We start from the raw sequence: 26,615 nt of genomic DNA, 5'->3' as shown, positions 1-26,615 counted from the left end.
AAGAGAAACAATGGATAAGGATCTATTTACACTTCTGCTGTGAAGAATAATCATAGGTTAGCGGTGGCTTCCAATTAATTAACTAACAAAAAAATTGGTTAACTAAAGCATAGCTCTTTTTCTACAAAATGATAGGTGAGCAGATTCTAACAGACACTATATGCTTAGTACCTAGTGTCTAAGGTATAGGCAAAGAGTACGCAGTTGCAATCTAGCGATGGAATGTACAGCATGATGACTATAGTTATTAACATTGTATCATATACTGAAAGTACGCTAAAAGGGATAGATTGGATATACTGATTTCCTTGATACAGTAATCATTTCACTCTGTATATCAAAACATGATATACATATATCATGGTGTACATGTTGTACATCTTATATACAAAACATTTTTTAAAAATTTAAAGATACTATATGCTTAAAGGCATTATCATTCTCATATTTTAAAAACTCTACAACATGCCTACTGTGTGCCAAGCACTATGTTGACTACTGTAAACACAAAGAAACGAAGTAGATTATAAGTATCCGGTATTAATGTCCAGTGAGGTGAGATAAATATTACTGAGGGATAGTAAAGGGTAATACTGATTAAACATGTTGGTGCTAGTTCTTCCTTTTACAAATCTACTTGAGTTCCTGGATCTCCCTGTAAACACTGAGACAGAAAGGGTCACACGTATTGACTCATTTTGTGCATATCTTATTGAAAGGGGCAGCTGTTGAGAGAACATTCAACTGCTTCTCAAAAAAATATTTACATGGTGAGGGAGATACTTCTACTTACTATCAGTGGGTACCATCGCTGCAAGTGGTTCTTGATATAGAATGTCCTTGATTACAAAGAAATTTTTTTAAGCTTATTTTAAAAGCTTCATTGTATGGGATTTTCTTGTATGTGTAAAGTACAGCCATTTGGGATCAGTTCTCTAAGTTTCTCCAGAAATATTATTTTATTATATATATTCCACTGAAATTGGGACTTTTGAATGACTGTCAGCATGCTGTAGGCAACTATTAAGGATATTTTAAATAACATATCAAAGATAATTATGAGATGCATAAAGCCCCTATAATGCAAAATTTTCTTTAAAAAGTAGCATCTTTGTGATATTATCACCCAGACAACAATATGAAACACAAGAAAATGAAATATAGTTAAGATTATGTAAAATGCAGTATATGTATGTATTTAAGTAAGATGATTTATTTTGCATCTTAACAAAATATCAACATATTTCTATCTTATTCAATTCTGGAAATTTAAGAGCCAGACAAGCAAACTTTTTGGTGTAAATATGTAGCTACTACATATACTTTCTTTTTTTTTTTTTTTTTTTTTTTTGAGGCGGAGTCTTGCTCTATCGCCCAGGCTGGAGTGCAGTGGCCAGATCTCGGCTCACTGCAAGCTCCGCCTCCCGGGTTTTACGCCATTCTACTGCCTCAGCCTCCCGAGTAGCTGGGACTACAGGCGCCCGCCACCTCGCCCAGCTAGTTTTTTGTATTTTTTAGTAGAGACAGGGTTTCACTGTACATACACTTTCTTCAGCATCTCACAATGCATCACGGCTCTGTCTACAATAAATTAACAGTAACTCAATATTTATAAAAGAGAAACATAGTTCAAAATCATAGTCCCATAACTGTCATTGCAATTATAATGAGCTCTTATTTTATGAATGTCTTTCAATGAAAATAACTATATTGGTAACTGGAAATAACTATTAGTAAAACAGACCTACTTTAATGCTCATTCTGATAATCAAAAAATTTAAGATTACAGAATTATAAAATAATGGAGAGGGATAAAATAGATCCCACAAAAGTTCAACTTGGATTAAGTTAAGTTGAACTGCTTTTATTAGATAACAAGGAAACGAAAAACATTAAGTTCATGTCCAACAAATTAATAAATGCAAAAACACCAGCAAACACACATTCTACTGTCGGTAATGGCTGCTGCCCACAAATCAACCTACTTGGATGAGAACAAGCCTAACCTCTAAGAGGACACATCACTGTGCTCTGTGACTGATTAGTCCACCGAAAACTCACACTGTCACAGGAAATGGGGTGAATCCAGTCCAATTTACCCATGAAACTGATTAGGAATAATTTGACTAGAAACTGCAGAGATAACAGACCCTGAGTGGGCCAGGCAACTCCAATAAATGAGCTCTATAAGCAAGGCTGTCCAATGCAAGAAGGGCATTAAACAGGTGGATTAGATAATACTTAGGCATTTCTGTTTATATACCCTATTTCTATACTTACCATCATCTTGATGCAAGTGCATTTAATCACCTAAAAGTTTCACTGAAAAAAAAGTTTAACTGATTTTCTTGCTACATCATTCTTGCAAAGAGAACTGGCATCTTGTAACTTACTTTAAAGAGTCAACATGTCTTATTCACTTAGGTTCTCAGTGATTATTAAAGCGAGTTTTGAAAAGTCTATTTCATATTATGAAGTTTACTATGATATTATTTATATACTTTTAATAATCACATGAAAGATACATATAAAATTAGTTAAGCTTTGTCAAAACATGGAATAAAAAGGTGTGACAACGGGGTCATATTTATGTAACTATGATAAATACTTATATTGCATAATTGTTTGCTGAATTAAAATACTTATACAATTACCCAATGTTTAAAAATTCTTATTCTACTTCTTACTTCCTTCCAAAAGCAAAGGGAAAACAAATGAAAACCAAATAGTTTCAACTTGTGGTACATTTTATAGCTGTGAATTGAAAACATTTTATTCTACGCTCTTTTTCTTCTTTTGAAGCATTTAGATTTTTTTAAACTATTTTTAATTCTTAGAATTAATCTAAATTAAGAATTTAATCAGATACAATGCAGCTGCAATCTCCCTGCATCAGACTTCAGGATTCAACTCATCAACTCTGATGAGAGATGTTGGGTGGTTTGGGTAGTTGAATATATGTCACACATTATTTTTATTACTGACTAATTGTAACTTCAGTGTGATTTTCCAGATATAAATACTTAATGTCTGAAAACAAAACAGAAAAAAAAATCCTTTTAATAAAATCTTCAGAGTCATGTTTGAAAGTAAAAAAGAAAATCTCTGTGTCCTCTTCAAAAGTTTACACAATGTAAATATGTATGTATTAGTTCCTCGTAACTGAAAAACCAAAATTGAGGGGTTAGGGAGAAGTACATTATAAGTTTTAAACAAAGAAGTTTTAAAGGCCGATGGATTCATGAAGTCGAAAATGACCTCCCAGAAGACAACAATCCCCTCATTTCACAGATGAGGAAACACGACTTGACCAAGGTTAAGTGACTTGCCCAAGGTCAAACAGTTAAATAGTGTCAAGGCCTTGCCACATCTCAGATCTTCTAAGTGAGATGCTCTCGCCTAAGAGATCGACTAATTCAATCACCTTGTAAAGATGAAAAACAGAGTCCCAGAGCAATCGATGACTTGCTTAAGGTAAACATCTAGTTGGTAGAAAATAAAAAAACCTGACTCCAGGCCTTGGTATTTTTTTAAAAGATATTTTTTTCATCTTTCAAACTGCTAAAATCAAAAAGAATAATTTTCTCACAAATCAATACATGAATTCAGTTAGGCTGGCAAAACATCTGGCAACAGGCAGCCAATAAACTGAAATGAAGAGAGGCACACTATGGGCAGACAACTCATAGGCTAATCCTCAAATGATTAATTCTCCATGTTAATGAATCAGAATAATAAAAATGAATAATACCTAGATTTCATGAATCAAATATTATGCACCAGGCATTTTATATGCATTTACTTTCTCACTGAATCAACACAATTTTGCAAATTATACATCCTCCTTATTTTACATAAGTGAAAACTGAGGGTTGGAGAAAAGAGGTAGCATTTGATCCCAGGTCACCCCGACTCTAAAGTTAGACTATGCTCTCTCTTTGACATATCTCTGTATAATTACATGGTATTTTTGTATAATAATACAGAAATTCATTTGAAAGTATTAATAGCTAAAATTCATTGACCACATACTACGTGCCAGGCATTTTTCTATCCTTTATGTTTAATAATATCTCATTTAATCCTCACAGTAACTCTATCAGACAAATATATTAGTATTTCCATATATAAATGAGTAAGATGAAACAGGGAATGATTAAGTAACTTGTCTAGGACCATGGCAAGTAGTCAGTGGGGGAGCAGAGAAGTATACTCAGAACCAACCCACCTCAAGTTCTTAATCATCATGGGCCAGCCCCTGGGTGTGGTGTTTTTGCATGATTCAATCTCTGACCTCAAGAATCTTAGAATCTAGTAATGAGAACACACACAAAAATTCAAACATACATAAACTATAGTATAACTCATATACTAATATTACCCATATAAACAACTAAATTAGAACTTTCACTGCAGAGGTACAAAGGGCTGTGCTAGGAATGAATTGCCTAATGTTTCCAGGCACACAATTCAACGAAAAGACTTGGGTGAGTCTGGCAAAGCAGAGAGGTACATAATGGATAAAGTGTCAAACCCTTTCTTCTCCTTGCATGTTGTCTCTCTGGAGATTAGGTGAGAACCTGATCCACTCACTGCCTATCAGGAGACTTTTGTCTTTGAAACTAATCAGGAAGAATTTACTGGCTGTTAAGCTCTGTGGCAAAAACTCCTGTGAAGGAATGAAACAAAAGGAAGGGAAACTAAGATGAGAGTGAGGGATTCAGGACACAAAAGAATGCAGAGTCAATTCAAGCGCATATGTATTGTTCCCTATAGCTTAAAAATGATAATTTCTTGCTCAAAATGTGCTTATAATACAGAAAGCAAAATCTGCATTTAAAATTCTTAAGTAAATGTATATTGTTATTATGTAAGCCAAAACTGACTTTAAGTTAAATAATTTAGGTTGAATATAGAGGAAAATTTCTTGACTGTATGATTGCTAAATTCTAAAACTTTTATTCAGGGAATATCCAGAATTTCTTCTGAAAGTCTTCAAAAATAGCTCTATACCTTTGCCAGCCTTCAGGAACCAAGCTTACCTGCATGCAGGCAAGAAGGGCCCGTGGGCATGTGAATCCCTATCAATCTGGTTGTATACACAGCTTGTACATACACATGGCCTCACAATTAGCTCCAAAGCCCCAGTCCACGAAACATTTAACCTCTGGTTATACTAGTTATTTGCAGTGGATGCCAAATTATGGCTTGCTACCTCAGTCACTTAAATGTTCAACAAGGAGGAATAAAAATGTGCATTTTTAATACTCTCTTCATATTAGCATATAGTCCCTATCATTCTCCTCCACTGCATCTCCTCGGAAATTCTGCCCCAAGGTCACCTTTCAACATTTCAACCAATTCTGTTAGACAAAGTATATTATTCCACACAGCCCAGCTGAGCGGTAAGGGCCATTTACTCGCCAAGTGACCTTTGGCTAGCATAAAGTATGTAAAAATCAGTTTTCTCATGAGTAAAACAAGAATCATAAGAATACCTCCCTCATAAGAGCTTTCGTCAGGAATTTTTAAAATGATGATGATTTAGTCTGTAAAAGACTATGCTCATATACAGTAAGTGCTCAATAAATGGGAGCTATTCAAGTCAATTCCTAGAGGGTCACATAAGTACTTCTGTGGCCTGTAAAAGCAAAAATGAATCTCTTCCACAGCATTGCTTCTATCTGCCCCTAAGTAAATGCCAAAGCCTGTACTCTAGGAAGGTTTTTAAAAACATGATTCAAAGAACCACAGGGGGTCCTCGCAGGCCTCTCAAGAAGCCTGGGAACAGAGCACAGCCCACCCTCAACCTCTCCAAACTACAACTTGATGTTTGCTTGGCGGTTTGGCGTTTCTTTTTGTTTTACACATTACATTTTTGCTAATTATTTTTGTGAACAATGGTTTTTTGGCAAAAAAAAAAAAAAAGTTTGAAAACAACTGTTCAATCCATATGTCAGAGAAACAATTCAGATATAATAGAGCACCCTAAGTTTCATCTGGAAATATTAAAATTATCTGATTTTTATCATCCCACCACTTAACCACTTATAAATTAAGCCTAATTTGAAGATCTTCAACATTTACCAGTATTCAGTTATATTTACAAAGCAATTAAACAGTGGCTAAGATATACAACAGTGCAGAACAATTATAATACATATTAGGACCATGTTAATCCATCTATTATAAAGAATAATGCAATATAATGGTCCTCCTTCCCCTACTAAAAATGCAGCCTCATGTATGTGTGGGAGAGTAGGAGGTATATGGGATATCTCTGTACCATCCTCTCAATATTGCTGTGAACCTAAAACTTCTCTAAATAAATAAAGTCTTTTTAAAAAGTCAAAAACAAAAACCAACCTTAAATTCACACTCCACAACTTGGCCAACCTACCTCTTCAGCCCATGCTACAGGTACTTTCAGTAGATCCCCTTCACCCTGAATAAACTACTTTGTTTATCCCCCAAATCCATCTACAAGGTTACAGTCAGTAGGCCTTTGCTCCTATTCCTAAGGATCCCTGCAATATTCTTCAGCTACTTTCCCCACCTCTTTTAAAATCATATCCATCATTCAAGGTCTAGACTAAATTATTCCTCTCCAGAAAGTAGTTTCTGATACCCCTGAACAGATGTGCTTTCTCTCTCTCTCTGTCCATAGCATTTCATGCTATATTGTGACACTATTGTTCTAATATATTAATGACCTGAAGCACAACAGTTTGATGATTGCCTTGGCAATCAAAGAATTTTCTAATTGTGGCCGGGCGCGGTGGCTCAAGCCTGTAATCCCAGCACTTTGGGAGGCCGAGGCGGGCGGATCACAAGGTCAGGAGATCGAGACCATCCTGGCTAACACGGTGAAACCCCGTCTCTACTAAAAAATACAAAAAAAAAAACTAGCCGGGTGAGGTGGCGGGCGCCTGTAGTCCCAGCTACTCGGGAGGCTGAGGCAGGAGAATGGCGTGAACCCGGGAGGCGGAGCTTGCAGTGAGCTGAGATCTGGCCAGTGCACTCCAGCTTGGGTGACAGAGCGAGACTCCGTCTCAAAAAAAAAAAAAAAAAGAATTTTCTAATTGTCCTGGTATTTGCCTGCATGTGGTCTTTAGCACTGATATGTTCACATCAAATATCACAGAAGACTACAAATTTAAAAGCATGCTTACAGTATCAGTGGAAATGAATTAACAATCCAAATATGCTATTGGTATATTTACTGTGTATTTATTAACAATTACTTTGTAGTCAAGACACACAAGGATTTCTTTTTAAGGATGTTTACTTTTCTAGTTAGTAAATGTACGGGATGATTTTCACTAAAACATAAGTCAGCCAGCTGTTTGTTTGGGTTCTTAAACTGAATGGTAAAAATACAAGCAGTTTTTCCTCAAAGTACTCCACTTTAAACAAGGAAATCTGTTCCATATTTAAATGATTTAATTTCCTTTTTCAAAAAAACAAAAAAAAAGTCTAAATTTTTCATATAATAAGAACATCTTCTCTTCAGAACTTTCATTTCAAATGGCATATGGTTCTCCCTCACCCATCTGATACCCCAGGGATGCCAAAGCACTTAGGAGACCCAAGAGAGTGTGTAATCCAACATGACAGCTGAAGGAGGGAAGGCTGACAGAGGCATCAGAACAGGTACCAGGGAGGGAGAAGCATCATTCTGGAATCTGAGGGTTTACCCTTTTTCTCTCTTCCAAGTTCACCAAAACGCTGCAATTCACGTCTCCTTGAAAAGACAGCATCACTGACATGAAAGTTGCACTCAGAGACAGGCTGGACCCACCAAGAAAAGCAGCTTTGTGTACCTTAAACTTCACCAAAGCAGACAGGCTGGCCAGCGTTTCTGCACTTCAATCTCCTAAGTTCTCCATAACCCAGTGTAAGCTCCAGCTGGCTTTGTAGTCAGCTTCCCTTTCCTCTATACGGTGCATTTATGAGTTCAGCTGTGGGCCCTGTTAATTTCCCTCCACAGCCTTTCTTCTCTTCCTAACACATGCATACTTGAGCTCGCTCTGGAGTGCTGACTAAGGAGGAACAATAGGAGGCTTTGAGCAGGGCTCAGTCCCAGACCCAGTCAATATTTACTTCAGTTTGGAGGCACTGTTTTAAAGCTCCTTCCAAGCAGAACTCAACAGGAGGAGTCCCCAGAGGTTTCTAGATTTTAACTAGAGGGAAGAGGGGTATAGAGATAAATAGATTACTGTCCAAACCACTTTCTCAGAGAAAATAAGAGGCTGTTCAACAAAACAGGTTAGACTTTCAATACTAATTAGCAATTTATAACAAGAAAAACCAATCATCTTCCAACACTGATTACTGCAGTCTTAAAACTCCATATTCAGGTTGCAGTGCAAATCTACTTAATGTGACCCACGTATATCTTGTGAGCAGGGTCCTGATCCTATCACCCACTCAAGAGCTTGCCAGTGTTTGCCTACTCTGCCCAGAATGGCAATGCAAGAACTCTAGGTGAAGTTAACCCAAACTCCACGACTGACTTCCAGACCAGATCTTATGTATACTACCAATTCAAGTGTGATTACAAAATGAAGTTGTGAATACCAAACCCCATGAATTAAGAGTATGCTATGATAAATACTAGTAAGTATGCCTGCTATCTTTGCAAGAGATTGGAAAGGTTAATCTATGGCTACGAAGAGAGTGACTTAAAAAAAAAAGTCACAAATATTCTCTTCCTGCCAGTAAAAGAGGCTTACTATGAGACAGCAGGTGGGAGGTGAGATGGATAGTTTGTTCGAATACCATATTAGAGCCAATAAAGCTTTCCTGTGGGTGTATGTTGCATTCTGTTGACATAAATATAGACAGACCCTCTATATTAAATATGAAACTACTTAACTGTAAGGATTTTTGTATTTGCCAGTTGGTTTAAACTTTTTTTTAAAGGTCAATTGCCACAGAACTAACCCAAAGTGCCAGTTGGGAAATTTTACTAAAATGATTAAGGCTATATAAAATTACTGAAGATGTGTTAGATACCTGAGGAAGAAATTCATAGTTGTCTGCCATAACCAACTATAACACTCATTATTCCATTCAAATCATTAAATAGACTTTGTTCCTTTTGCTTAAAGACTTAACTGTATATTCCATTCACATTTTGCAACATTACCATAAGAACAGAGCCAAATGATCTAAAAACTTTAAAAAGAGAAATTGAAGAGAATTTACAACTGTGCAAAGTTACAATTCTAGTTTATGACAATCTTAGTACTAAAGAGCATCTTCTGTATTTTAAACATGTAAAATACATTGACATAACTCAGCCTTTCACTAAGAGAAATAAAGATAATTCAAACCATCCCTCCCTCCAAAAAAATTAGGTAAAAGGTGATGCACTAGGATTAGCCTATTCAACTGTCTAAATTCATCACATGCACTGGAATCCGTTCAGCTCTAGCCTTTAGTACATTATTTACCATATTAATAAAAGCTGAATAATTAAGCTGCAGCTCAATCCAATCATTTCAACATCTTAAGGAATTACTAGATAGCTATACACATGCAATTTGATCAATCAACATGCTCTCATGGAAAAAAAATTACTGAGTAAGCCTGGCTGAGACGTAGTCTTTGGTTGATATTTTTTAACTGATGTACAAGAATATAAGGAATTAGTATTTTAATAATACAAAATGTCAATAAGTAAGTTACCAAAATTTAAACTTCTTGACTACCCTTTTGCCAAGAAAGCAAGCCTGGAGCAAGGGAGGGACTGTAACTAATATCATTCACCAGACATGGAATCCAAGTAACATAAAATTACCAAGCTTTAAACTTGAAATAAATTCATAGCAAGCTCATTCCCTCAACAAATTTTAACTTCCAATTTAGCAGGAAAAAAGAAACTTGCTTTTGTACAAAATGATCTAAGAGCAATGAAGCTAAATCTAACTTTCCTATGAGCACAGCGATTGTAAATATTAAAATGCTGTACTTTTAAGAGAAATCTGTTAAGTAGAGTTCTCAGTGTTCTTTCAAATAATTTTGGTATGGCTTATGTTAGACCCAATATTTTTATTGCTAGTGGCCAAGTTCTGCCCACCGACATCACTAAATTTCTGGGTACAGTACATAAGGATCATTGACAATTTCCCTTATGAATTACCCTTTTCTGGCATAAACGAAGTTTGTACCTTCAGGAGTAAAACAACGTTACAAAATGATTATGTAAGGATATGACGGAAATTTTTAAAAAAGTAACAGGCACATTTGCTATCCACCTAAACAAACTATAAACATAGGAAGTAAAACTGGCTTTGAATAACCACCACACAATTCTATAGGAAAGCAGCCCTTTGGCAGTAATGTATTGCGCAGGTTTCAATGCATTAAAATATGTGTTCCTTGACAAATCCTGTTTCCTTTCTCAGCCACATGTTGTTATGATCTATTTATGCCTCTCACATCAATGTGTGTATAATATGTACTAAGTTTAAGATAGTCAATAGCAAGAGTTCTCAAGCAGAGCGTTAAGAGGCTAAACCCTGCTCTTCTAGCAGCAGAATTCAGAAAAATCCAAGGATCCCAGGGACAGCCCAGCTGCCCGTAAGGAGCAGGCCCAGATAGGAATTGATTTGTTTCAACAAGCTCCTCATTAGAAATACAAGCATCTCCAAGAGGATGTCGGTATTCATTAATTTCTCCTTTGAGATGGAGATATCTCATTATAACTATGAAGTCCAAAGTAGAATATCAGGATTTTAGAAGTCAAAGAAGAAACAATATAGCAGAGACAAACTGAGAGGGGAAGAGAGGGCATTAAAAATAAACCTCGTCAATTTTACAAAGGAGATTCAAAATTCCTTTCTGGGGAAGAAGATCCTGGAAGACTTGCCTCTCAAGAGTCACTCTTTACACATTATTACTGTTTTAGAAATCACAAGATAAAACCTAAAATGCAAATTCCTTTCAATAAAACCCAATGTAAATGTATAAATCATCTCTCAGGAACAACATCTATTACAAACTGATACAATTTGGTCTATCTTTTAAAAAGTCAACTCTTCTGTGATGCTTTTAAAGTAAGTTTTATTTGTAAGAATGTATTTTCTACGCAACTTACAAGAATATATATAAAGTTGAGATTCACAAGAAGATATATAAAGTGAGGTAACTCCCCTTAAATCTCTATTTTTCCCCCAATTTATTGAGATATGATTGACTTTATCCTTTTTACAAGTTTTATATCAGTTTTTAAAGTCCAGTCACATATGCACATTCCTTTAAATTTTCACAAGTCTAAGGGAGATATTTTTATTATATCCATTTATCTATTAGGGTAAAGAAACTGAAGGTTAGATTCACCACTATAAATGGCATACTTACAACTCAGAGCTGAAATTTAATTAGCTCTGAAATAAAACCAAAAAATGTTAACAGACAAGTGACAAATATAATCTGATATGGGTTTTTTAATATCTTACTTTCCGAGTCCTTGCCTATCCAACACCCAAACAAATTTGAAGTTTGATCTGTAACAGTTGCTATTGTAAAAATTCAAAACAAAAAAGTACATAAACACAATGTTTTTACTACATGCAGTTAAATAATCTGTATAGGAACGTATATTAGTATACAGAAGAACTTGGTTACAACCTATCAATATGATGACAAGTCAGTTAATAACTCTGAGTTAAATAAAAAACATTTAATGTGCTTATTTTCTTTTTTAAAAAATGGAGGTGAGGCCGGGCGCGGTGGCTCAAGCCTGTAATCCCAGCACTTTGGGAGGCCGAGGCGGGCGGATCACGAGGTCAGGAGATCGAGACCCTCCTGGCTAACACGGTGAAACCCCGTCTCTACTAAAAAATACAAAAAAAACTAGCCGGGCGCAGTGGCGGGCGCCTGTAGTCCCAGCTACTCGGAGGCTGAGGCGGGAGAATGGCGGGAACCCGGGAGGCGGAGCTTGCAGTGAGCTGAGATCCGGCCACTGCACTCCAGCCCGGGCGACACAGAGAGACTCCGTCTCAAAAAAAAAAAAAAAAAAAAAAAAAAATGGAGGTGAAAAACAGTATTAAGAACTACTGAGCATCTTCTATTTCATCCAAAACACAAATCTTAGGTATATCAACTCTATTTTCAACAAACCCATTTCTTAGAGATATGCAAATTACTTCACTTTAATCAGTGACTATATCCTATTCCTAAATTTAACTATCTTTGAAGCATATATCATAGTTCTTTTTTAGGAGCCACTTAAGTTCACAGAGAGTCACAGAAGATGCTCGTATTTCAGGATCAATGAGAATCATAAAACTGGAAACACTAAGTGCCTGTCACCCCCAAATTCACTGTTTGAGAAACCTCATTTACACCACAGTGAACATAAACATAAGCTAACAAAACAGTACTATCTTACTATTCTTAGTAACATTCATAGTTATTATGAAATAGTACCCAAAGTTCTAATTAAATCCATTGAGGATTTAAAAAGAAAAATATTTGCTTCTGTTTTAAAATTATCAAAACGTATCGGTAAAAATTTGTTTGTAAAGTAAAAGAATACTTAAATTAAGTTGCCACTGTCTTGTTCATCTATTTCCTTTCACAAAAATACACCTGACTTAAAGTACAAATCGTTTTATCTTTTTTTAAAATAATCATTCCATAGAGGTATATTTCAATTAAGTCAGTCTACTTAACTGATGCTTTCAAAGACTTGACAGTTCATTTAGATTAGTAATATTGTATTTATATACACAGAGTGAAGGTTAGTAAAAACAAAACACACAAAAAAACAGAGTAATCTTCTGAATGTAACTAGTTCCATTTCTTACTTGTTAATACGAAGATTTGCTTTGAAAAAGCAAGTAACATATACGCTGTGAGAAAAGTGGAAGCATATTTGCAGATCTTATATTACCTAGACTCTACAGGAGCAAAGGTTTCTCACTATGAGAATCACAGAACTTTACAGAAAGAAGGCATTTTGTCTCAAGTCTTTTATAACTCCATTGAAATTACAGGCTCCTGAAAGCCACCCACAAGAAACCCAGACATTGAAAGTAGAAAAACTGTTAGTCATCTTTTATGCTGAATGTAAAAAGAACATTTGGGGTTAATTTAACCACATGGATTTAAATTGGAAAGTGTTAAAAATCTGTTTCTGAGGTGTAATTCTGGCATTGCCACATAAAATACATCTTGGGAGGGTTTGCAAATAAATATCCTTAGACATTTATGACAGGATCCTCCTTAAACTTTTTGGACCAGGGTAATATTTTTATTCCAGTGGAATTTGTCTACAGAGACCAAATCTTATAATGAAATCCCCATCCTATTACCTTTGTTAGTGGTGTATTTTCAATGAAGCATAAACCTCAATGTAAAAGTCTGTTCTATTTGTCTGAGTGTTGAAGGAAAGTGGTTAGAAAGGAACACTAGGCATTCTGGGCTTTCTAAACGGCAAATAATTTTCTTTCACGTAAATATGGAGCCATTTTAGAAACTGCAGAACTCTATGAAAAGTTCAGCACAAATACAACCAAGAGTCCTTGAAAAGAGCCAGAAGTAATCTCTCTCCCACTTAATTGTATCTAGAACCTTGCTGTCCAAACCCCGGTTCATGGGCCAGCAGCATCAATGTCATCCGGGAGCCTGTTAGAAATGCAGACTGTCAGAGCCCTATGTAGCCCAGACCTACTAAATTAAAATCTGCATTTCAACGAAATGTGTTCACCTTACAGTGTGAGAAACAGTGACCTAGAATTTACTAATCGAATGCTTCATGATGACAGGGATGCTGTATATACGCCGTTTACTGCAGTATCTCCAGTACTGAGTACAGTACCTGGCCCACAGTGGACACCTGACATAAATATCTGTCAAATAAATCTACATGTGCACATTTATAGGACTATTTTATACTCTGTAATTATATGTATAAAATTATTGTATCTGCACAATGCTCTTAAGTTCCTTACAGGCGCAAACGTTCTCCCTGAATCCTCTGTATGTCTCCCAGTGTTCTGCACATAATATCACTCAATAGTTTATCAATGATAACTTTTAGATATTGAATATAGGAATAGAGAATTTCTTCAGTGTGAAAACTTTGGAAAAATAAGTTCAAATCAACATGTAGTTGCTGAATTCATCTATTTGGCTTTGCTTTTAGATACAGCTAAGAGTGCTCACCCCAGGAATGAAAATAGTAATGGAAAACATTACATAGGGCCAAGTTCTGATTCTATGTGGTACCAGAGAACAGGGATGGCGTGGATGACTGAAATCCAAAATTGAATCCAAACCCTCATGTTATTCAATAGCTTTAAGGTCTTTCCTTAACAAATCTTCTATCCAAGCTGTTAAAGTTTGAGTTTTTTTTTTTTTTTTTAAGTTTCCTTTTCTTTCTCAACTCTATCCACAGGTCTACAGGCCCGGAGACAATAAAATGGGCAAAAGCCATCAAAAGAGAAAAATAGCCATAGAGAGATTTACATAATACATGAATTAAGTGATTAGCTCTCAAATAATCAGATGTCAATGAAAAATCTCGAGTTAAGTAAAAAAACAACTTGCAAAAGACGTAATTATAATAGATATGTTAATATATGTATTGATAACAAGACCATGCCAAAATAATATTCAAAATAACGAGATATTCAGACTCATAGATATTGCTGGTTCTCTCAGTTCATATTATAAAGGAAGAATGCTAAAATAGGGAGCCCCTTCCTAACAAAGAACTGCATTTTTTCATTTTAATTAACTAAATTAGATAGTCCTTTCTACATTTTTTTTTCCTTCAGAGAACAGAGGATAATGGTAAACCAATAGGTATGTCTGACCTTAGGTGTACATATTCTTATGGAATATCATGTATACATATACCCACCCGCTCCACACACACCACCTCTGTCACGTTGTCTTCCCAAGAGTGTAGCTGACCATGGTGATAGCAGAGTGTGTAATTAGTTTTCATTGTTCCCTTGACAGCTATAGTTCCATACAAGACCCTTTGCTTTTGATGCTGTAAATGCTATGGAAAAAAATACACTAATAACAGACATTTAATTATGGTTCTAGCAACCATAGTGGGAACACAGCCAGAAAAAGACTGGAACCTCTGGGATGGCAGGAAAAAAAAAAAAAAATATATATATATATATAGTTTTGGTATATATAATATAAAATACATATATATATATATGGTGAGGGAGAGGTTCTGTTCTTCAATCATAGTAATTTTCAAAATATTAATGACAAGCATATGATGGGAAAATTTTTAAATTTTTCCTTGAATCTTTGTTGACAATAAAGTATGTATACAATGCTACACCAATACTAAAACCACAAAGAACACTATCATGTCTGTACTAAAATATTAATAAGAATAAAGGCATTATTAAGGAGGGAAATACTCTTTAGAATAGCTTTACATTTTGATACTATTGGTAAAGAGTGCAAAGATTTCATTTCAAATTTTGTTTTCTGCCTGGATTTTCACAGACTTAAAAAAATTATCACTTGTGATACAAAATATCTGGGTGCCACATTCTCTGAGGTTTACTTTAATTTGTTTTATACAGTATTTAAAATAAAGCATCCCAAGTTGCTGCCATGGCAGACACCAGATCTATCACTGAGGTCCCTTCTCTCCTTATTAATTAGTAATTGGGAGACACATTTTGGCAGCTTTCGTTTCCCCATTATTTTCTCTAGTTTGACACAAAACCCTGTCAGAAGCACCACTATTTGAACTGTACCCCTCTTAGTGCTGGGTCACTAAATTTTAATAAACGGAGCTCCCGCCAGAAAACTACTGAAATAGGCGTAAAAGTTTATTGAAGCAGTAACAGTAAACAAATATATGAAGAAAGCACTGAATGCCACAGTATCTAAAACATTAATGGTCTGTCTGAACCCAGGGGTTATTGGCGAGATTGCAGAGCAGAGGCTAAAAGAAAAGGCCTTTAACAAAACCACTGCTTTCATCTGTCTGTTAAAAAAAAAAAGGAGAAGAAGAAAAGTATTCGCTAAATAAAGCAGGCCAAACACTTTGCTGCAGCAGAACTGTACATCTGAGCTTCCCTTCGCCTCCATTATCCCAACACTTTGACTATAATTATTGGGAAGCAAAGATTTATAGTGACTATATGGATACAGAAGCCATCCAGAAGCCACAAAAGCTCTGTCAGAGCCAAAGAAACATTTTTTTTTTTTTTTGAGACGGAGTCTCGCTCTGTCACCCAAGCTGGAGTGCACTGGCCAGATCTCAGCTCACTGCAAGCTCCGCCTCCCGGGTTCACGCCATTCTCCTGCCTCAGCCTCCCGAGTAGCTGGGACTACAGGCGCCCGCCACCTCGCCAGGCTAGTTTTTTCTATTTTTTAGTAGAGACGGGGTTTCACCGTGTTAGCCAGGATGGTCTCGATCTCCTGACCTTGTGATCCGCCCGCCTCGGCCTCCCAAAGTGCTGGGATTACAGGCTTGAGCCACCGCGCCCGGCCCAAAGAAACATTTTTATAAATGGTAAAGTGAGAAACTTAAAATGAAAACTAAAAAGACTGATACTTTGGAGGGCTGCAAATAACTACACAATCAGTTTCAAGATCTCCATCTCAAAGTGTCAGTCACTTCAAAACGCATCCTGCTACGATGGTGGCTCAGGACACTTGTGTGCCAGGGCAGTGGCCATGCTGTGCGAGTCAGAGGTCACCGCTTCCACATTCCGACATCTGTCTGTATTTTCTTGCCCTGAAACAATAGAAGGGGAACTAGGCTCATTTGCTCCCACTTTGTTTAACCTAATTGTTAGACACAAAAGATAATTTCCCATATTTATAGTTATTTTTTCCTTTTCTCCCATTCTCATTTGTCTCCATAAAATTAAAAGCCATTAAAAATGTAAGTAGGTGAAGTTGTCTATACATTATTGAGTTTAGTAAATGTAACAAAGTTGTATATCCCACTGACATCTAGGAAATATGAAACATCAAGTATCACGTCTATCATCATCACAACCTAGATAACAATTTGCACTATAATTATCCAACTATGCCATAACTTCCTTTAATTCAAACCACAACACTGCGTGTTTCATATAAAAATACTTTCATTTACTTTCATAATTTTCAGAAAGAGGCAAGAGTTAATTCTTAATTATAGTTTTTACATATATAAATAATTAATAAATTTTAAAATGGAAACTGACAGCTTGGAAACAGCAAGAAAAAAAAAACAAAAGGTATTTGTTAATTCATTTAAAAACAAAAGGTCACTTTGAAAACTCAGTTATTTTAGTCTTCTCACTAGCCAGTCAAAGAAAAACAGATGCTAGATATCAGAGGAAAGTTTTCTGTGCAAAAATGGTCAACTCATACCTGAACTTTAACCATGATACATGTATCTGTTATTAAAACGTGCACTTTATTTATTGCCTTTACACTACATCTACAACCACCCAAAATCCTACCTCTAACAAACTGAAGCAGTCTTTCATAAGTGACATTAGTAGTATTTATCTGTGCCCAGCTTAATCAGGCTAAGTCAGGTTACTTCTGAAATTAATTTTACAGAAGCTCTGCTTTTGCTGCAGTACATGAGAATAATGTTTCCAGCCATCATCAAACACATGCAGTAGTAAGGAGTATAGTATAAATTTTTAGTAAAGTTTATTAGGTCACCTGGTTTTCCAAATATACCCAGAAATACAAAACATGACAGAAAATACAGCAGACTCAGTTGATATACTCTCATAATTTTTAGTAACAAATATGAATTTACTTGTAAAATAATCTATGAGAACCCACAAGAAAGATTTGTTCTAATGTGATAGGAAGAGCTTATATTTCAGAGACAAAAAGGCTCTGGCTTAATATAATCTATCTTAAATAACCCCAACTGCTTCATTTTTAGAGGTACTTATACTTTTATCAGTACCTTTTGCTGGAGAAAGATTCCTGGTAGACTTGAGTAATTTAAAAAAAAAAAAAAAAGGCAACCAACAAATAAAAAGAACTACTTAGCATAATCAGAAAAAAGAGATCAGGATTTGGGGGTGGAGGTGACAGTAGGGGCTTTTAATATATTCCTTTGAAATTAGCCATAAAGTATAAGCTTCAATAAAAAAATATTTATGGAAACATGGTACAGCCCAACATTTAACATTAATATATAATATGCCTGGGTTTAAGCATATTATTACTAAGTTAAAACATTCTTTTCTGTCAACTAAATATAAGATAGCATTTTAGTGAGTTCGCAAATAAGACAGAACTTTAAATGTAGAGAGCCCTGCCAAAATGGTCATAAAGTGGTTTAGTCCTTTTCTATCGTCCATATTCATTTCTGGACCAATTTCACGAAAGAAATAAAATCGGTCTTAAAACAAGATGGCTGCTTCTAGGGGGGAAAAAAACACGCTGATTTAACTGAAAGCCAAAAAACTAGCTTTTCTAAATCAGGAAATAAGCACTTAATCATATTTTTTCTAATCTCTAAGTAGGTATTCATGTACTTCCACATGGTAATCCATATATTATACTGTGCAGTTATTTTTAATCATTAATAGCAAAGCGATTTTTAAAACAGGTCTAATCGATGTGTACTAGTAACATGATTGTCCAAGGCATATACGTATTTGCTAATATATATGACTGTACAGAGCATATGCCCAAACTTCTACTTTTAGTTCATACCAGAATCATGATCATCAGTCATGAAAATCAGGTCACTTGAAAAGCAATAATAGAAAGAATATTTATATCTTATATCTCCTAAGAATCCAATCATAAAACAGGCAGTAATATCCCATTACAATCAAATCAACTGTACTTGACTTTTTAAAAGTAAAAATCATAGGAACTTTACTGTTAGACGATCTCTCCTTGAGCTATACTTTGCTGACCCTCCCTAAAGCAACTGGAAGATCAATTCTGATATGCATATAAAGATTAAGAGCATTTTATCCATCTTGAAATAATTTTAAAATAAGATTTTTAAAAATCATTCAAACCTATTTTTATTCCTCACTTGAGTGGAAAATAAGACCTGACAGTAACATTTTCTTCAACCTGTCAACTGTCAATTGTATGAAGGATGTTTCTAAAGATGACAAAGGTTTATTTTTCCTTATTGAAAATGATAGAATTCTACCTGAATGAAAGCTGAGCTAACCATCACTGTGGTACACTACTGTCTCTCAGCAACTAGCTAGCTTAAATAAGAGTTTTCAATATTTTAAAATAATGTTTTCATTGAACTATACGGTTTACTGTTTGAAAATTATATTCAGATGCCTCAAAAACAAGAATTTGCATCCACTCAAATTTTCCAATTAGAAAATAGCACACAGATTTCAGTTTACAATAAATCCTTTAGAGAGTACAATAAGAACTATCAAGAATATGAAGATATTAGGAATGATTTTACTCAAAATCATGCAAAATAGTTGAAACAAGAATTTGCATCCACTCAAATTTTCCAATTAGAAAATAGCACACAGATTTCAGTTTACAATAAATCCTTTAGAAAGTACAATAAGAACTATCAAGAATATGAAGATATTAGGAATGATTTTACTCAAAATCATGCAAAATAGTTGTAGTCAGAAAAAAACTTGATTAATTTTTAATTTTAAGCTAAGTGGCCCTGTGTCATTGTGCTCCTTTATGACTGACTAAATTTTGAAAACATAAATGCAGACAAATTTAAGAGGAAATAGATCTCCTAGTAGTGAGTAATATCCTATTCAGAAGCACTGGAAGTTCACATTAATCACAAGAAACTTTTCTACAAAACAGCTCAGGACATAGGTTGAAAAGCAGACTAAAATATAAATTCGATAATATAAATCAGGCCCTTAAAAGAGACAGTAATTTATTGATGTTTGGCTAAGACCACCATCGCAAGACAAATTATTAAAAATGAATATTAATGCCTCATTTCTTATACTCCTCTTTGAGGTTTTTATACCTGAAAATGAAGGTGTTATCCGTCACAAATGATCAAAGGGCAATTTTTTTCCTCAGTTCAGAAGGCTGATCTGACTGAGTTGTCCTGGGTAAGAGGCAAGGACCTTCCTCACTGTGCTTAGGGAAATTGAGGCTTCCTTTGCAACATGGATATTCTAATTAGGAATGTTATTTTAACAGTTTGTATACTGCTTCTGAAAAGAAAATTGATAATACAGAATCTTCAACAGAGTCGTTCATTATTTCAAACAAAATATCACAGCTTTTTAAGTCTTTATTACTACAGAAGTTATTCAACACATACACAAAAATGAGGAGGGTTGAGTGGTATCTTATAAAAAATTTTAAATTGATTTATATTGAAAAAACAAATCAATAAGCACTAGACCAAATGCTACCCAACATGTAAAATTCTATTCTTAACATATTCCCATATTTTGTTCATTTTTATTTTAACGCTTTCTCTCTCTCAAAGGTAAATTTTCTGGCATATACTTATCCCAAGCTAGCAAAGGCCAGAACTCCTGAAGGACTAATTGTATTCATTCATTTTCTTGGCCCAGCATGAAGCTGGTAGCTTGCTTGGTTCATAGCAACAGGGGAGAAAAGGAGGTGCTCATCTTTATCTGTCCTTATCCAACAGGAAACCAGGCCAGTGGACAGAATGCAATGAAATGCCTGTTCAGAAGGCATTCTGCAAGATTAAATGGCAAGAAATTCACAAGGTTAATTTGCACCCAAGTAACTAAGTGTTCCCTCCAAACCTGATCCTCAGCCTTCAAAGGTGGAAGCTTCTGAAGCTATTGATTGTTAGCCACAATACACATGACAAGATATTAGTTCAGTGAAGTGATGGTTTAGTTATTACCACTAAAATCACCTAACAGAGAGTAATAAACTACTGAAGACTGATACTTTCAATCACAAGTAGTTTACTGACTTTGGTCTTACCCTGAAAATGCCAAATTAGACTGTATAGTCAAATCTGCCTCAAATAGCTCTAATGTTCCTGTCATCTAAAAATCAGACAGTTGAGTATTTCTGATAGTTTATTGTGAACATATAAAATAATGAATGAAATAGGTAGAACATATCTCAGTAGCCAACTCTGCTTTTCAAAATTCTATGGAAAACTGGCCAAAAAACAAGCAGCATACTTCTCTTTTACAAATTTCTAGATTAAAAAAAGGCGGGGGGGGGGCAGTCAATTCAGGTCTCTTACAAACATATAAGCATAAAAACATGGGTTATAAATCTCAGTCATACTGCCTTATTTTTATCCTGGTACTTGCATAAATTCTGATATAAATTTCAGAATAATAAAATTACTACCAATACATCTAATAAAGTGATACGTTACATTGAGGCTTAAAGTTAATGCATTTTGCTTGAAGAACATTTATGTTTCTAACATACAAAATATTACATAAAGTATTTAAAATTTCAAGAATAAGAATAATCCTTTCTAAATTTCCTGACAAAACTCATTTGAAACCAAGATAATATTCAATCTTTACTCACAACAATTTCTTAGATTTAAAGCATGCTGATTTCATTTATTTGTCAGTGAAAAGGTCACAGTGCCGGTATACTGGTATATATATATATCAAAATGATGATGGCTCAGAATTTTTTAAATGGAGCAAGTAAATTTTGAAAGAAGAAAAATACTCAAGGGAATATGATTAGGAAAAAAAAATGTCACTACTTCGCTCTTCTTAGCCACATACATTTGACCTGTACTGCCAGAGGATTTGGGAGTGTTGACCTAGAATTCACATTACTTTCACAACTCCAAGATTACATGTTAACAAAACTAAAAGGTGTCAATTACCTGCTACTCTAATATGAAATGTTTAATTTACAAGTCCCTACAAGAATTGAGAAAGTCCAAAGAAAACATGATTAGGTTAAAGTTTAGTAAATCCTTGATGAATTACAGAGATATTTTCCTCTTAAGAATATAACCTTTTAAATTGATGATACTCAAACCTTAACAGAAGCAAAACACCAGGTTGAGGAGGACTGGTATTCCTAAAAGAGTGTTGGGTCATATTTGCTTCATCAAATAATGCCAACCAGTAGGAGATATGTTTAATTACCCTAATATCATTTCGGCAAATAGTCAAAATAATCCAAGAAGAACTTTCAATATGCACCCGATGTTTAAAAGTATATTCTTATTAGAAGCACCAAAAACTGTTTATGGCATACTTCAGATGAACAGGCATGTTCTTAGTATTATGACTCTCTTTATAAGCATAACTACTAAAGAGGAATGTAAATAAAGTTTTATTACTGGAAGCCTTTTTAACATTACTTAAAATCTTTTTACATTCTAAAAGAAATTAAGGACAAATAGTTATATTCTTCTTGACGTGGATTTTCATTACTCAAAGTTACTTAGTGATATTCCAGTTTAGAATTCAGCATAACATTAAAAGGATCATTTGATTATTTACACTTTCAGGTAAAACTTATACAAGTTTTCAAATTTTGGAAATATAGAAGATGCATTTAGGCAAATGTTATCATATATTTCTATTCAAACTGATAGTTCTCAGTTGCTATTTCACAAATTTGTGCCAATTCAACACATAAAATCAGTTTGGTCCCCTATCCAATAAATACTACCAACTAAAAAGTTATCAGCATTTGAAAACTCAGTATCCACTTCTCAGAAGTGAATAACTGGGTACATAGATTCTAACAGTAAAACTATTCTGACAACAAATAAATTTAATATTTTTCCCATGAAACTACATCTATAGATGCTCATTTATCAATGGAGATGCAGTAATGAAACTCCATGTAGAAGATAAACTCCTATCAGATACACAAGTTACACATAACTCAAGTTAAACAGTAAGATACTGTACTTAATCCCTGTGATCAAGATACATTTAATTCTGATTTTACCTAAACATAATTTCAAATTGAATCTGTTAGTATATGCTAAAGTAGATTTACTTCATTTAGACACAGTATACATTATCATCAGTATAATGTGCCCACTGAACTTATACTCTGAGGGAAAAATTAAAAAATTTATTTAAGTTGCAATTAAAGTCCTCTATTCTTTTTTCAAAAGATTGAAGTCTTACTAGTTTAGCAAAATCTTAACAGATAGGTTCTATATAAAGACACAAGGCATGGCTAGCTTACTTTACAAAATAACGTATATGAAGAGGAATTGCACAACACTGAATTTATAAAATTTACTAAACCCGTGGAAATTTTCTGAAATATTTTCTTACTATTGTTTGTGAAAAACTGTTAGTTTTTATTTTTAAAATACTTATTCGGCATGTGGCCTCTTTAAAATTATATCCAAGCTGACTTTTCTTAATACATCAAAAAAGCAACATCTTATTCAACACTTTAGAGATAAAACCGCCTACTTTTAAAATATTGTTTTTAAAGTAAGTTTTTAACTGTGATAACATACCAAGATAAATGTGTCCATAAATTCCTAAGAATAATAAGTGTTAGGGCTGTATCTCTTGGGGTAAGAGGGGTACATCATTCTTTCTTTTGGCCATTATCAAACTGATAATGATCAAATAGAAAGGTATTTCCACAAATCTGAAATCACAATACCGATTTGGAAATACTCTTGGTATTTTAAAATTCTGCAGATCAACTTTGTCTGGGCAGGTTCAAAGCCTCCATGGCATCCTGAGCAGAAGAGTTTTCTGCAGGCAGGGCAGATCTATTAAAAAACATGACCTGTGACAAAAATCAATGTGCTAATCTCAAACCAAACAACAGTATCAAAAGCATAAAACAGAGATAACCTAAGATAAAATGTCCTCAAACTAACTCAGTCTAGCTTGACAGGTTAAGAAGGGGGGTTAGAGTAGGGGTGCTGCTGGTTCTTTCCGTTTTAAGCCAGGAAGACTGGAACACCCAAGTATCCAAATAAATGAATGCCATGAGAAAAAGATCACATTGTGGAGTTTGGAATGGGAAAGAAGAGACAACCAAGAGCAAAATATCCCAAATTCAACGAAACTATTTCAGTGTTGCTTTATTTAATAAGGTGCTAAAGTTCAGAGATACACATTTCTGCTTCGTATATGCTGCCTAATAAAGCACAAACGGGGAAAAAAAACTAACCAACATAATGAGACTTGCTTTTAACACCATCACAACTGGAAAGCTTACTCTATTTGTCCTGTCAGCTTTAATAAAAGGCATCTCCTCTGGCAGGATGGCTTCTTTTTCTCTTTTCCTGATAGTGGTAAGTGGCATGTCAAAGAAGAAATCGCTTCCCATTCCACCACCCACCTCCAGGAGACTTGTTTCTTGAACCAAACTTTCAGGAATATCTCCACTCTTGTTCGGCGGTTCATTTAGGGCTTGGGCAGCTACCTGAGTAAGACTATCCTGGACTAACGGGATAAGGAGAACTCCCTCTCGGTTCTGTAACCGGCGGACTGCTTGTGGGGAAAATCTTCCCATCTTCATCTGCGCTGACATTACTCAAGCGGGGAATCCCACTCTTGCCTGCATGCCGAGGGGAGGCTGGAGGCAGGCAGAGAGGGCCCGCCGGACACAGAAAAAATTGGAGGCGCCCACCGATACCCTCTCTCCTGGAGAAAAAACTGGAGGCGCCCACCCATACCCTCTCTCCTGGAGCCTAGGACGCGCACCAACTCTAGGCTAACCCCTGGGCCTCCCGCCTCTCTCTTCCCAACTTCCACTGAAGCCCAGTGAAAAAACCTGTGATTTTAGATGCAATCGGTACTATTAATAAATAGTACCTAGGAGAGCACTGAGACCGGGACACAGCTGGAAGCTAGCCTCTGTCCCAGAGAAAGCTGTGCGGTATGGGCCCAGCGGGGCCGACTTCTGTGCACAGACCGGGAAGCAGTAAAGGTTCCGAACTGCTCCAAACCCGGAGGACCCCGCCGGACACTCTGGATTACCTCCCCACTCCACTCCCAGGGTCCGAAAACACGGGACGTCTGCAACTGGCCGGTGTCCAGCACGCGCGCTAGGACGGCCCCAGGCGCCCACCTCTAGTCTCCCGCGTACCCAGCGGGCTTCGGGGACGCCTACAAATCGGTTCCAGGTAACCGCGCGCGTTCCTCCGGCAGCACATCGCCAGGCCACGGGCGAAGGGCTCCCACCTCCTGGCTCGGCCAACTCTGGCAGCTTGTTCCGCACACATGACGTAACCCGGTATTAGATCAAACTTTCTGGCATCTTGAACCCACTAGGGTGGGTGGAGGGATGGAGAAGATGGGAGAATCCTCTCCACTGCAAACCGCGCCGGGCCCAGACTGACTCAGGGGCCGAATGATTTCCTCGCAGTTAAAGAGGAAAATAAAAACCTAAAGCTTCCGCTTCCCAGCCCCCCTCACTTCCCCTAGCCCGTGCGCTCTCTCTGCGCGCACCGGGAAAAGAAAAGGAAAAATTTTTTTTTAAATTAAAAAATTAAAAAAAAAAAAAAACTTTGGGGGATGTTTGGTGGGTTCTTTCCGCAGTCCCTGCGGACGGACCCACGGTCCAGGCAGGAGCTCCTGGCGGCGCACACTGGGGGCTCCCCGCGCCGGGATCCGGATACCAGTCAGCCTGCCGGGGCTGGGAAGCGGAGAAGTCCCGACTCCCCGGCTCCCGCCCTTTTCCGAGTCTCCCCGCGCCCTGCAGAAGCAGTTGGTCTGGGCAGCCCCGGGGACTCCCAGGGGCACCTGGCCTTTCCGCGGCGGCTTAACAAAGAGGGGCGCGACGCGAGCGCTTCCCGCCGACGCCTCAAGCCATCAGCGCCGGGGCGACGCAGGCTCCTAGGGTGCGCGCCACCAGCTGCTGGTGCGCGCCGATCCCCGCCGCCGCTCCTTCCGCAGGGCCCCGAGGCCCGGGTAGCCCCGGCTCTCCTCCCCTTACCGGCTTACCTGGGGTTGCTGCTGTTCCAGTAGACAGCGTAGCGGTCGGCGACGGTCTTGGAGCCCGGATCCTGGCTGAACACACACATCCAGAGCACCAGAAACACCAGCGTCAACATCTCCACGTGCAACATCACGCCTGGCCAGCGGTGGAGCCCCCGACGCGCCACTCCGGGGAGAAAGCAGGGATCCGGAGGGAGGGAGGCAAAGGGACAGAGAGAGAGCGGGCGCCAAATAAATATGAATAAATAAAAATGAAGGGGGGCGAGAAAGGAAAGAGGCGCCCACCAAGCTGGGGAGGGGTAGGAGAGCGAGAAGAAAAGAAGGCGGTGTGGTGGGGGGGGGGGATAAAGACAAACTCGCACCCCCACTGGAGGGTTCAGGAAGAAAAAGGAATCACAAGATGGAGAGAAGCGTGCGTGTGTGTGGTGGCGGCGGCGAGGGCGGGGGAAGAGGTGCCAAGCTGTGTCTCGGGCGGCGGCGGCGGCAGGCCGGTCACCCCGGGAGAGGGAGGTGCGCGCCGGGCCGGGCGGCTGCAGCGCGGGTCGGGGTAGGCGGCGGCGCGCGCTGCACAGTCACCGGGAGTTTCGCGCCGCAGCCGCGGGGAGACATACACCGGCCCTCCGGGCCCGGCTCAGCGTCGGCGCAGCGGACTACGCACGGCTCCGCCGCCGCCGGGGGCCCTAGCACTGCGCCCCGCTTCCCTCCAAGTTACTTTGGCGGCCGGTGGGAAACTGCAGGAGGAAGGCGACGTGCAGATAGGGGGCTGCG

General features: G+C 37.2%; 1 protein-coding gene across 2 annotated transcripts in view; it reads right to left on the bottom strand.

Moving 5' to 3' along the window:
- EFNA5 (ephrin A5) overlaps positions 1-26,295 on the bottom strand; it is a 295,100-nt gene extending 268,805 nt beyond the window's left edge. The window contains exon 1 of one of the 2 annotated variants that reach the window (XM_033178971.1): positions 25,854-26,295. In XM_033178971.1, the coding sequence (XP_033034862.1) occupies positions 25,854-25,978 (125 nt within the window). In that variant the 5' untranslated portion in view covers positions 25,979-26,295. The remainder of the gene's footprint in view (positions 1-25,853) is intronic. The other variant, XM_033178972.1, reaches the window with a different exon arrangement.
- Positions 26,296-26,615: the final 320 nt, after the last annotated feature.

This window comes from Trachypithecus francoisi, unplaced genomic scaffold (genome assembly GCF_009764315.1).
Source record: "Trachypithecus francoisi isolate TF-2019V2 unplaced genomic scaffold, Tfra_2.0 Lachesis_group2, whole genome shotgun sequence".
In the NCBI taxonomy this organism is placed as follows: Eukaryota; Metazoa; Chordata; class Mammalia; order Primates; family Cercopithecidae; genus Trachypithecus; species Trachypithecus francoisi.
Note: the sequence above shows the minus strand (reverse complement) of the source record. Positions and strands in the feature narration are given on the sequence as shown.